This window comes from Odocoileus virginianus, chromosome 29, assembly GCF_023699985.2.
Source record: "Odocoileus virginianus isolate 20LAN1187 ecotype Illinois chromosome 29, Ovbor_1.2, whole genome shotgun sequence".
Classification (NCBI taxonomy): Eukaryota; Metazoa; Chordata; class Mammalia; order Artiodactyla; family Cervidae; genus Odocoileus; species Odocoileus virginianus.
In genome coordinates, this window is record NC_069702.1 from 28,206,553 (window position 1) to 28,220,885 (window position 14,333).

At 39.7% G+C, this 14,333-nt stretch overlaps 1 protein-coding gene across 2 annotated transcripts in view; it reads left to right on the forward strand.

Moving 5' to 3' along the window:
- The window catches only part of ADAMTS3 (ADAM metallopeptidase with thrombospondin type 1 motif 3), a 268,531-nt gene that overhangs the window by 217,931 nt on the left and 36,267 nt on the right, over nucleotides 1–14,333 (forward strand). For both annotated transcript variants that reach the window (XM_020885342.2, XM_070458309.1), the window contains 2 exons: nucleotides 11,132–11,215; nucleotides 13,457–13,613. In XM_020885342.2, the coding sequence (XP_020741001.2) occupies nucleotides 11,132–11,215; nucleotides 13,457–13,613 (241 nt within the window). The remainder of the gene's footprint in view (nucleotides 1–11,131; nucleotides 11,216–13,456; nucleotides 13,614–14,333) is intronic.

The following is a 14,333-nucleotide window of genomic DNA, read 5'->3' on the forward strand; positions in this document are numbered from 1 at the left end:
CATAGAGGATGTGTCATTTGAGTTGAAACTTAGAGAATGGATTAGCATTTCCCTGCTAGAAAAAGAGAAGATGGGTTTTAGAAGATGGGGAACAGATTTTATAAGGATTTTAAACGTGGTAGCTCATGATGTCTTTGGAGCTACTGGAGGTAGAGATGCCAGAAGGTGAGGCTGGGTGAAGAATCTGAGGCTGCCTGTAGAAAAATGTATGTACTATCCTTAGGAGTTTGAAACTCGCAGTGCTAATGAAGAAGGTTTATGAAAAGGCTTTTAAAGATTAGTCTGTGTTTTAAAAAGAGAATTCAGAATAAAATTGTATGATTTGGAGGAAGAGGCTCTGTTAGACATTGTGCTATGAATATAGACACATAGTATTAATATTTAAGTGCCCAAATTAGGGGACAAACTATAGTCCATCTGGCTTCAAATTCCTTGTGATTTATACTATCCCTCCCTACCTCAAAAAACTTACTGTCCCCAGTGTGGATTGAACACACAAGGTCACAGAGATAGACTGGAGTAAGCACACGTCATTTCAGCCACCCCTTGTATAAATATGTACACCTTCCCTGGAAAATCCTGAACCTGTCATTCTGGAAGAAACTCCCTTCATCACAGGTGAAATTAACATGACATGATATGCAAACAGTGCTGCTGTTCATAGGTCCTTTAATTTTAACTGAACAGCAATAAATACTTGTTTCCCTGGTTTGTTTCAGCCTTTATTTTTTCAAGGGTCCTACAGCAGAAAAACTTTTTAGTTTGCTAAGCAAATCGTCTTTCTTGTTCTTGAAGAAAGAAATCAGTTCTGCAACAGCTTTTGGTATGTTTCCACTATTCCAAAGGCTGGAAGACCTCATGAAGCCTTGTAGCTGAAGTGCCTATTCTTGGTCTACCCAAAGCTCCTTTGATGCCTAGGGAAGTCAAAGCATAATTAATCATAAAACGAGAGCCTCATGCTTATGGAGAACACCTATGTGAACCCGATAACCTGTCCTTCTGGAGAACTACTGAAATGAGCCCAAATTATCCAAATGAAAATATTTACAAAAGTTTTAAGAGGTGGTTGCAGCAGTTCAACTGAGGAGGACATATACTGAGGTGCTGGACGTGAAGGTGGGCAGGAGAGGCAGATGTGAGAGATACTGCAGGACTTGGTAATCTACTGACTATCATGCTTGAAGAAGAAGAAAGAATCAAGATGGTTTCATCTTTGGGACTTCCCTGGTGGTCCAGTGGTTAAGAATCCACACTTTCAATGCAGGGGATGTGGTTTGGGGAACTAAGATCCCACATGCCACTCAGTATGGCCAAAAATAAATATATATATACTTTTAAAGATGATTTCATCTTTAACTGTGATAGAATACTCAGAGAGAAGAACAGGAGAGGGTGAGAATACTTTGAGATACATTGGTGTATTTCCAAATAGATAGATCTCTTACTAGAGCTGAACAGCTGACTGTGAAGCCTGAGAGAGGTGAATCAGTGTGAGATATTTGGGATTCATTAGTCTATAGAAATTGGTTGAAGAAACAGCAATGGATAAAATATTGCAGAGAAAGTATGTGAGAAGAGGATCAGAAACAAAACATTGAGTCACACTGACGTGTGTGGATGAGCCAGTGGAAAAGGAGCAATTATTAAAATATAGCTAAATAACTTGAATATCATTGATGAATTTGAATAGTATCATTGATGAATGTAATGATAAACAGTACTAAATGCTACAAAATATTGTAGGTGGCTTTATTTTTTCATGATGAAGGAAAATTGAGAATATTAGTAAAACAAGGAAAAGAACCCCAAGAAGGGGAGTGATTGAATATGAAAAATGGCATTGATTTTTTGGATCAAATAAATATCTTTAAGGAAGTGTGAAAGAGCCTAAAGGAAGGAAACTTAGCACTTCCACTATGTCAGGAAGAAAAAGACAGGCAAGATGGTTATAACAGAAAACAGACATTGGTGTCATATAGACTTACTGGCTTTGTAGCTGTGCTAATCATTTGGGGAACAAATTGCATAACTTCTCTGGGTCTCAGTCTCTTTTTCACATTATCAAGATGTCTCCTTCGTAGTGTTTGAGATTCATGATAACAGAGGTTGAGCTTTTGTACCAGCTCTTCCCTTTTTCCTGGATCACTTGTTCCCCAGAGAGGCAACTGCCTATTTTCTTCTTGTCCAAATGGGTCTTCAGGCTTGGAGACTCTTGTCCAAATGAGTCCCCCAGCTTCAGGTAGCTTCTTTCTCTCTCTCTTGTCCTCTAGCTCATCACTCAGATTTTCTTCGTAGCACCCTTTCCCATCCAAAATGACCTCATCTGCATGTCTTTTTGTGATGATTTATATTTTCCTTGTTTATTGTCTATTTTACCTATTAGAATATATTCATGGTAAGAGCAGGGTTCCCTGGAGACTCAGTAGTAAAGAATCTGTCTGCCAATGCTGGAGACTCAGGTTCAATCCCTGGGCCAGAAAGATTCCCTGGAGAAGGAAATGGCAACTCACTCCAGTATTCTTGTCTGGGAAACCCCATGGACAGAGGAGCCTAGTGGGCTACAGTCTATAGGGTTGCAAAAGAATTGGACACGATTAGCAACCAAACAACAATGGTAAGAGCAGAGACTTAAACTCATTTGTCATTCAGTTCCCCACCCCTAGGGCCCTTAGGCACAATTCAGTTCACTAAATATTAGATGAAACTATTCATAAAAGGTAGTTATTAGGGGCAGAGAAGGCAATGGCACCTCACTCCAGTACTCTTGCCTGGAAAATCCCATGGACGGAGGAGCCTGGTGGGCTGCAGGCCATGGGGTTGCTAAGAGTTGGACATGACTGAGCGACTTCACTTTCACTTTTCACTTTCATGCACTGGAGAAGGAAATGGCAACCCACTCCAGTGTTCTTGCCTGGAGAATCCAGGGACGGCGGAGCCTGGTGGGCTGCCGTCTATGGGGTCGCACAGAGTCGGACACGACTGAAGTGACTTAGCAGCAGCAGCAGCAGTAGTTTATTAGGGGAGGGGGAAATTAGAGTTTTGAGATTAAGAGATAACACGTGCTAATCATGCTAATTTGCTTCAGTTGTGTCCGACTCCTCGCGACCCTATGAACCATAACCCACCAGACTCCTCTGTCCATAGGATTGTCCAGTCAAGAATACTGGAGTGGGTTGCCATTTCCTTCTCCAGGGCATCTTCCTGACCGAGGGATCGAACCTGGATCTTTTATATCTCCTGAGTTGGCAAGCAAGTCCTTTACCTGTAGTGCTACTGTATATAAAATAAATAGTCAACAAGGACCTACCGTCCAGTGCAGAGAACTATATTCAATATCTTGTAATAACCCATAATGGAAAAGAATATGAAATAAAGAGTATAACTTAGTCACCTCGCTATACACCTTAAACTAAGACATTTTAAATTACTATATTTCATTATTTTTAAAAAGTAGTCATTATTATTCTGAAATTGTGAGGGAAAAGGAGTTGACAGGTTAGGAGACAGCTATACTCTGAGTTGAAATATAGAGAATAGGACTGCAAATCTAAGCAGATATGTGTTTGGAACTTTTTGCTCAACAAGGTATGGTTGTGGATAGAGTGATATATTTTCCCAGTCTACTATAGGATTCTTTTATGTCCAGCCAGTCACCAAGGCTGTCTTGTCATTACTTCTTTGCCTTTAGTTAACAAAAAGTCTCTTTTAAAAAATTATACATGTATACCATTTATTTGCTTCTATATAATGTTGCTAATGATGGCTAACAATTTTTGTTTTTATATTTGCAAGGCCCAGGCACCTTTAAACCCTGTACATATGTGACTTCCTTTATTCCTCTCAGCAATCCTGTAAGGACAATAGTGTAATTATCCCATTTTACAGATGAGAAGGCTGAGGCACGGAGACAAATAAGATGCCCAAGGTCACATAGCTAAGAGCAAACCCAGGCAGTTTGACTGTGGAGCCCATACCCCTTAAGCACCGAGCAATATGGCCTTTCAAGACCTCATCCCTCCATCCTAAAGAAATATGAATGTCTTTTTTTTTTTTTTGTCAAAGGCAGACAAAGCTGTTCGTCAGCTAGTCAGACAAAGCAGGTCAGAGTGTCCTGCCAGGGAAATGTCCTGGGAGAAATTTTCCTGTCAGGGAACAAACCTGGAAGGAATTTTCCTCTTAAGGAAAGGAATACTTGATTTAATTAATCAAGTAAATCAAGGATTCCTAAAATCATTACCTTTCCCCACCTTCACATTGGCAATCCCTTCCAATTTAAGGTTACTTAAAACTTAATATCCGATTTACCCCATTTTTCAGGTAATTTAATCAATATTCTGGGCTCAACCCTGATCACCTTATAGAAAATCCACCTGTGCTCCTTAGGTTGCCTGACATGGTGACAGGGTATTCAGTTTTGCAATGATGAACTTTGATTTGTCTTATGTAATATCTGATATATGACTTCTTAGAATGCTTATGCTTAATGCTTTGCTTACAACCCAAAACACTGGTTATAAATTTCAGCCCTATCTCTTCTTTTCCTATTGATTTTCTCCAGTGATTTGCTCCAGCTCCTCTTCATTTTTTCCCAATGTATTTTTAGGTTATATTGACCATCAAGAAATCCTTATTTGGAGTCAATTTCAAGTCTAATTAATTCTTCATTTCCTTAAAATTTACACAAAGGAAAATTATGAAAAAGAAGTAAAGTTTTTTCAAGTTATCTTTATCAGTATGCTTACACATCAGTTTCTTAAACTCGGGGGTAATGGATCACTATTGATTATTCTAAAATTAGATTTGTTTTGCATCACGACAATGCGGTGGTCTGCAGGTGTGTGGAAGTGTAGCGAGTTGGTAAAAACTACTGACTCTGGAGCCAGGCTGCCTAGGTGTACATCCTTTAGTCTGTGTACTAGCTGTGTGACCTTGGGCAAAGTACTTAACCTCTCTGGGCCTCAACATTTTTGATGTAAAATGGAGATAACGATATCTTTAAAGTTGTTGCAAAGATTATGGGTTACTTGATTAACATAGGTAAAGTATTTAAAACCGTGTCTGGAACTTGGAAAGCTCTGTGTAAGGCTGGTTTTTTGTGTTTTTGATTCTGTTTTAAATTAGGAAAAAATAGCTTTCCTTGTCACTGTGCTACAAAACTGCTTTCTTAAAAAATATTATTTTCACTCATCTTAACATATCCCAAATTTTAATTCAGTATGATCTGTTTACTTCTTTCTGTATACCATTTATTGATTGTTAAAGCTCATGCCTCTCCTATAATGTTTTAATCAGATGACACTGGAAAACAATCTACATAAAGATGTCTTCAATATTTTTTTTGTTTTTGAGTCCAGTCACTCAGTGTTTTCCTCAGGTTAGAATATTTTTAAATTCCTATTTCATTTTAAGGAGCTTATTTTATTTATGTGAAAATACACAAAAGGCAGACATACCCCGTGGTGTGTAACACGGCTGCTCCTTCACCCACCTCTCACGTGTACGTACCGCCCTCTGCTGGAGAGAGCATTTTGAAAAATAAAATTGTTAAATTTTCCCCTTTTTTTTTTTTGATAATTTAAACTGTATCTTTGATTCTATTATTATTTTATTGAGAGTAAATAAATTTATAGTACAAGATTTTTCAAATCCTTTTCATTGAAAACTAAGATGGGGAGAGTTACGTTTTTTGTTTGTTTATTTTTTTGTTTGTTTTTCTTTGCTCTTTTCGGATAGATTGGAAAATATGTTCGTAAGCCTTTAAGACTTTTTGTATGGCTAGGTAGAAGTGTTCTCATGTGCCTTTTATTTTGCTGAGGGCAGTTGGTGGCATTTTGTTTGGTTTGAACAGCAGCTGCGTGAAGCAAAAAGAGCAAGTATGATTATAATTTGCCAGTGAGAAAACAGAGGCTCAGAGAGGTTAAGTGACCAACCCGAAGTCGTTCAGGTTGTCGATGGCAGATCTGGGACTAGAATTCAAGTCTTTGAATATATTTAATTCTGTGATGCTGATTATTTCTGCAACTCTTATCATATCCTGTGTGTCTCAGAACCTAAAAAACTTTACATCCTGTTATTGATAAGGCCTGGCAAGATGGCAAGCAGTCAATTTATTAGGTACATTTTAAAAGTGAATAATGTAAAGGAAGCAACTTTTTAAACCTTGAGAAGCAAAATAATAAATGATACCCAGTGCTTTGCACAGTAGAGACACCTATTTGCCACATTGAAAGAATATTTTCTCCTATGTATAAATACTGTTGCCTTATACTTGATTATTTCTATCCATGTTATACTCAGACAGTTTCACAAATTTGTACCAACTTGGAAGATTCCATAACTGATCTTGATTTCTACTGGGGTACTCTGTTAACTTACTAGTCTGGCATAATAGGGACTATTGTTAAATAATACTTTTCTTTGGTGAATGGTAAATTTAACTTTTTAAAAAGTGCCTTTTTATTTCATCATTTTATAATATAATATTGCTATTGAGAACATGAATTGTGTCCTTTATATTTTCTCAGCACTGTGCTGATTTTTAAATTTACCAAACAAAAATGAATTTACTAATCTAGGGTGATTATATGTATGTTATGGGCTTCCCTGGTGTCTCAGATGGTAAAGAGTCCTCCTAAAATGCAGGAGACCTGAGTTCGACTCCTGGGTCGGGAAGATCCCCCGGGGGAGGACACAGCAACCCACTCCAGTATGCTTGCCTGGAGAATTCCATGGGCAGAGAAGCCTAATGGCCTATAGTCCGTGGGGTCACATCGAGTTGGACACGGCTGAGTGACTTTCACTTTCATTTTTCATATGTACATTATACTAGCTCAGATATCACAAGCTATTTGCTATAATTGCCACCTTTCATTTATTTTATGACTCTAATAGTTTTCTGACATAAAAGTCTCCCATAGCATTTAAAAATATCATTGTCACTGCTATTCATCCATGACTGTAAGGCCCTCTCTTCCCTGCATCACTTCTCCTCCAGAAATTAGTTTAGTTCTTTTTATCTGTTCTTCTTTAGTTTAAAATATATTGTTGCCCAATTGTGTGCACTCACTAACATTGAGTTCAACCTCTTTTACATTAAATGCATTTACATTTCAATTATTGATACATTAAGTACATGTTAGGACATCCCCAATGGCTCAGTGGGTAAAAAATTCACCTGAAATGCAGGTGACACAGAAGATGTGGGTTCAAGCCCTCTGTTGGAAAGATCCCCTGGAGAAGGAAATGACAACCCACTCCAGTATTCTTGCCTGGAGAATCCCATGGACAGAGGAGTCTGGTGGGGATCACAAAGAGCTGGACATGACTGAATGACTAAGAACACATTAAGTACATGTTAAAACTTTGTGTGTGAAGCCTTTATGCTAATTCAGAACAACCGCCTTATGAGAGGTCTCTTGGAATGTCCATGAGTTTCTGTAGATGGCAGGCTTGGCTTCGGACATTTACTTATATTGGAATTATTATGCTAGAAATGTCTTATCAGATAATCCTTGAAGAAGAGGAGAATTCAGTCTTCAACTAGGCATTATGAAGTATGGCGTAAGATAACAGAATCTGCCCATGGCCAAGAGGGTCATAAGAAATTACAGCTTTTTGGCCAGCATTCAGTTCTCCTTATATTGACCAGAAATGTTCCCTTTTAGCAGTGAACCCGTGGTTTTAGTTTTATTTGCCATAGATATTCAGAGCAAATTGCACCCTTTTTACGTATGGTGGCTATTTTCTTTCTAGGTTTTCTTTTCTATTTCCTACACTCTTATGTGCTTTAATGTACTTTTCTCCTCACTTTAAAAACTTTTGAGCTGTTGTGTGCATACATTAAATCTTTCGATTCTTACTCCAGTCCTGTGAGATAGTATTCTTATTCTGTCCATTTGACTGAGACTCAGAAAGATGAAGCTTTCTGAGATGTCAAGACAGATGTCAACTGAGACTATTAGTGGCTCACGTCAGGCTCTTTTAGCCGCTACATCTCTCTCACCACGTTTTATGTGGCCCATTTTCTAGGCTCCTTGCTTAGAGGACTCTGGTTACATTCCTATTTATTGTTGCTGTTGTTGTTTAATCACTAAGTCACGTCTACTCTTTGTGACTGCCTGGACTGAAGCTGGCCAGGCTCCTCTGACCATGGGATTTCCCAGGCAAGAATACTGGAGTGGGCTGCTATTTCCTTCTCTAGGGGATCTTCCCAATCCAGGGATCGAATCTGCATCTCCAGTATTGGCAGACAAAGTCTTTACCGCTGAGCCCCCAGGGAAGCTCTCCCGTTTGTATACATCTCTTTCATCAGACAGAACAGACAAAACGAACTCAATGCTACAGATGTGCAATGGCCTCTAGTTTAATTGCTTGGGTATGTGCTATCAGCCTGTATACTTGTGCAATGCAAGAGTGAATTACAGATTGTTTTCACTCCTTGGCTTATCTTCAATAGTAGTTAAATTGGGTCTTGCCATTTAAGTGTGTATGTGTGTGTGTGTGAGTTTGTAAATGTATATCTATGTATACATGGGTTACCCTGGTGGTTCAGATGGTAGAGAATCTGCCTGTAATGCAGAATACCCAGGTTTGATCCCTGGGTCAGAAAGTTCCCCTGAAGAAGGGAATAGCAGCCCACTCCGGTATTGATGCCTGGAGAATCCCATGGACAAGGAGCCTGGTGGTCTCTATGTGGTCGCAAAGAGTTGGACACAACTGAGCAACTAATACTTTCATATATGCTGCATTTTTCCACTTAAAAGGACCCTGAATCTTTACTTGGTAAACTACACTTTATCTTCTTTAGTATATATTAGCTTCCCTAGGTCTTATACCTCTATCTTAGTTATTCTTCCCTTTTTTGTTCCATCTCAAAATTCAGTATAAGTGTACCTTTACCAGAAGACTTCATTGGTGGCTGGGACGGTAAAGCATCTGCCTACAATTCAGGAGAGCCGGGTTCGATCCCTGGGTCGGGAAGATCCCCTGGAGAAGGAAATGGCAACCCACTCTAGTCCTCTTTGCCTGGAAAATCCCATGGGCAGAGGAGTCTGGTAGGCTACAGTCCATGGTGTCACAAAGAGTTGGACATGACTGAGCAATTTTACTTACTTATCTTTAACCTACATTTAACACTTTGATATTTAAGGTGTTCTGTGTAGTCTGATTAGATTCCTGAAACTTTTCATTTGAGATTTCTTGGTCTGTTTCTTGGTCAGTATGATAAGAAATCCATAAATTTCTTTTTTTAGAGCATTCTATCATCCTTGAGTTATATTTCTTTTTAAGGCTTCTCTCTATAAGATTTTGCCTATCTTTCCTCTAGGCCTTCTGTCCAAACCTCCTGGGTCTTGAGTTGAGTTGAGGTTCATTTTCCATCCCTCTTTCAGTTATTATGACAAATGTTGGTTCCCTGTTCCTGAGAATAGCTAAGAACTTTGAATTGTAGCCAGATAAAGCCACCTTTCCCATTTCTGCTAGCATTTCCAACTTACTAGCAATTTTTATTCACACCAATTTTGCACTAGCATAACCAGAAGATAGAAGTCACTTTGCTCTTCTGCATGGTCGTACATGTTCAGTCGTGTCCGACTCTTTTCAGTCCTTTGGAATATAGCCCACCATGTTTCTCTGTCCATGGGATTTTTCAGGCAGGAATACTGGAGCGAGCTGGCATTTGCTCCTCCAGGGGATCTTCCAGACCCAGGGGTCAAACTCGCATCTCCTGTGTCTCTTATGTTGCAGGCAGATTCCTTACTGCTGAGCCTTCAGGGAAGCCAGGAGTCTCTTTTGACTGTCAATAACTGACTGTTGCTGCATGTTAATTAATCTCTATGGTCTTCATCTTCCTCATCTATAAAAGTCTGTTGGACTATGACCTCTGAGGTTGTGTAAGTCCTAATAGCTATGGTTTTAAAGTATACCAGATTACCTGTAGACATTTTAATTTAACATTTAAAATTAAATTAAGAGCAGTGGCTCAACTTTGCCCCTCTGAGATTTACCCAGGACTGTGTACTTCAGCAGTCATCTTATCTTAGTAATTCAAATGTGGAAGGACTTCCTTACTGTAGGACTTCTAACTAACCATTGCCTCAGATGCCCCACTCTGGGGGTGGAGGAGGCATTGGGAGGACCGCCCAGGTACTGGCCCACAGGTAGCAGCACAACCCTTGCACACCAGCTTCCCTAACAAGAGGCCGAGGCCCTGCTGGTGACAGAGGCGCCCTGAAGGACGTGCTGGCTCTTTTTCTTCACATGGTTGCCATCCATCTGCTGGCAGATGCTTCACCTGAATCGTGGTCTTGCTATAGCTTTTGTTTGTTTATTTTTTGGCTGTCCTGGGTTTTCATTGCTGCAGGCGGGCTTTCTTTAGTTGCGGGCGAGCAGGGGCTATTCTCTAGTTGTGGTGCACAGGATTCTGTCATCGCAGTGGCTTCTCTTGTTTTGAAGCATGGGCCCTAGAGCACTTGGGTTTCAGTAGTCAAGGCTCACGGGCTTAGTTGTCCCACGGCATGTGGGATCTTCCCGAAGTGAAGTGAAAGTCACTCAGTCGTGTCCAACTCTGCGACCCCATGGACTACATAGTCTGTGGAATTCTCCAGGCCAGAAGCCTTTCCCTTCTCCAGTGGATCTTCCCAACCCAGAGATCGAACCCAGGTCTCCTGCATTGTAGGTGGATTTTTTACCAGCTGAGCTACAAGGGAAGCCCAAGAATACTGGAGTGGGTAACCTATCCCTCCTCTAGCAGATCTTCCCGGCCAGGGATCAAACCTGTGTCTCCTGCATTGGAAGGCAGATTCTTACATGTGACTGCTTTTGATGAATTTTATCTGTGGATCATAGTGCACATGGATTCTTAACACTATAGTAGTTTAATGAAACCCTTTTACAGCCTATTTTCTATGTTCATGATTCTACAGGGTTTACAATATCAGTAATTCACATAGCTGGGAATCATTCCAAAGTTAAAAGTAAATGATTTCATTTCAGATATCAGTTTAAACTAAACTAAAAAAAAAAAAGTGACTTGACTCCTGTATTTGGGATTACATGGCCATTTCCTTAAGTGTCCATCTCCTGAAGTTCTTTGTGTGGCCTTTCTTCTAGTAATTATCTCCTTTGTTTCTAGGTGAATGAAATTTACCATGATGAGTCCCTGGGAGTGCATATAAATGTAGTCCTGGTGCGCATGATAATGCTGGGTTATGCAAAGGTAAAATGTCTTACTATATGTGAACTGTGAACATCAAAGAGTGGGTTAGCAAACAGATTAGTCTACTGAAGCTATAGTAGATATGTCTCACATAGACCCCAGTTGCTCTGAATTGAGAAGAGAAAACTGCCCCAATGAATGGAGATCTCTAACTTAGATTAGATAATGAATGATTTTTGTGCTGGTGTCATTTGATGTGTTTACCTCTGTCTAATGGAGTTGGAGATAATTATCCTGATTTTAGGTATGACAATATAATGAAAAAAGAGGATTTCCTTAATAGTGAAGGACAGGGAAGCCTGGTGTGCTACAGTTCACTGGGGTCGCAAAGAGTCAGACACAACTTTTCAACTGAACAACCACCACCAGCGTTAAATTTATGATTGATTTTTTAATCCGAAACATGTATGTTAGTGCCTGCTCTGTGTCAAATGCTTTCTAGGTGCTTCAGATATACCTGTGTGTGTGTCAGCCTGGGAAAGTCACTGAGTTGTGTCCAACTCTTTGTGACCCCATGGACTATACAGTCCATGGAATTCTCCAGGCCAGAAAACTGGAGTGGGTAAGCCGTTCCCTTCTCCAGGGGATCTTCCCAACCCAGAGATCAAACCCAGGTGTCCTACATTACAGGCAGATTAACAAAATAACAGAGATCCTTACTCTCTCACGATTTCTTAAAAGGAATATTTCACATCTTTCTGATTAATAAAAGCAAAGCATATGGTGAATTTTTTCTTAAAGGGCATTAATCTTATAAGCTTGAAAACAAAGTGTTGAGGCAGAATACATACAATAGGCATTTTTATGTAGTGTAACTTTAGCTGGTTTTAAAATGGCACTCGTTGGATTCCTGTCCTTGGAAATAATGGAATGGATGAAATAGTCTCTCCCCTTGAGGAGAAAACATAGGGGAAGTGACTAACTTGGCAGCTTTCCTGTTGTTTAAAATTAAATGACCCCCTCCCATAGTTAATCCTCCTGATTATGGAATACTAATGAAATAGGCATTTAGCAAGAACAGGGGGAAAAGTCCATGTGTTTGCATTTTATTATGTATGGAAACTTACCATTTCTGGTGAAAGGGTGTCATCGATCTTTAGTTTCCCCCACAAACCTGACCTCCTTTGTGTCTCCAGCACAGAAGGCAAGTCAGCTCCAGCTGGAGATGTCGAGCGCCTTCAGTTCGTTGTTAAAATCATTTCTTTGGAGAAGTATGTGGTCAACATATAACAAACCAAACTTTTTTATTAAGAATGTAAACACTGATAAAACCATTTGCTGAAATGTAAGAACACTGTCAGCCAGTCAGCCAAGTAAGAACTAATTTGAAGTTCCAAATTCAGTTTCTCGTTCCATCAGAACTCCTCAGGGAAATGTGGTCCTGGGTTCTTGAAGGATGGGGCCTTTCGCTCTGAACTTTTATCTCCTGACGACAGTGTGATAGTAACTGCATTCCCCAATGGCTCAAGTGGTAAAGAATCCACCTGCGATGCAGGAGATGCAGGAGACATGGGCTTAACCCTAGGTCGGGAAGATCCCCCAGAGAAGGAAATGGCAATCCACTCCAGTGTTCTTGTCTGGAGAATCCCATGGACATAGGAGCCTGTTGGGCTACAGTCCATAGGGTTGCAAAAAGTTGGACATGTCTGAGCACATATGCACAGCAGGGTTCCCAGGAATTTGTCACTCCATTTCTTGGAACAGCAGGATATGCGTGCCCCCTCTCTTCATTGCTGTGAGGTTAAAATAACAGGTAATTATTTTTTTCAGTGTGAGGTTTATATAATTTGACTGCTTCTCAAATTATACAAACCAGCTTTGATTAATTTTGAAGCAAAAAAAAAAAAAGAAACTGAAGATCTTTGGCTTTAATATTTCTGGAGAAAAAGTCTTCCAAATCTTTCCATCTATCTTCTGTTATTGTTCTAATATTTACCTAGATTTTTTTACCCAGTTGATTAATACTGAGTTGCTTCACAGTAGCAAGAAAATTCATCATCACGTATTTCAGTTAATGGTGTCAGCCACCTTTCACACAGATAATGTTGATCATAAAGGTATCCCTTAGGTGAATTTAGAATTTCCAAATGAGATTAGTTATCTAAACAAGCCCCCAATAATATTATTGTACATTATTTAATTACTGTACTATCAAATGTTAATTTCAGAGAAAGTTATTCATTGAAGCCTTTGGGAAAATATTAATATTATGTATGTCTTTAACATATTGTTTTCTCCTAGTCCATCAGCCTCATAGAAAGGGGAAATCCATCCAGGAGCCTGGAGAATGTGTGTCGCTGGGCTTGCCAACAACAAAAATCTGATCCCAATCACTCTGAACACCATGATCATGCAATTTTCTTAACCAGGCAAGACTTCGGACCTGCTGGAATGCAAGGTATTTCCATTACTATGTAGCAGAAAAACTTAAGGGCATGACTTTTCAAAAGTACAACTGAATCACTGTGCTTGTACACCTGAAACTAACACAACAGTATAAATCAACTATACTGCAACATAAAATAAAAAATCTTTAAATTAAAAAAAAAGAGCAATCCTGAATCAGGGAGTCTGTTCACATGTTCACATCTTCACCATCACTTTCATCTTTGCCTCAGCCAAGCATACATTTGCTTTCTGCTTCCAGTGACTTCCATGGAATTCACAATGTTAAATGCCACCTAAATACCATGATATACTATGCTCTCCTTTACAATAATGGGTGTACATTTGGTGTACAGAGGGACTGCTATAAAATGCAGTGCAATTTCCACTGAGTGTTTGGAAGGGGAAAAGAGGTGCCATGGGAAATGTCTGTTGCCGAAGAACTTGCTTCCAAAGTCAGCGTACATCTATCTATCTAATAAACTTTGATGTAGACTTCAAAAAAACAAAAAGATTAGACTGACCACTTTCTTTTCAACGTTGATGGAATCTTGGGCTCCCTTCGTCAGTACCATGATTTGAAGGAACATTCACCACAGCAGAAAGGTAGGGCTTAAGTTGGTGGGCAGAGCAGAATGGTAACCCCAGGCAGTTCTGTCCCTTAGCAGAGGAGAAAGTTGCAGACCCAGTGAATCCTTTCAGAGGCCCATTACCTGTGGCTTTCCCAAGAGAA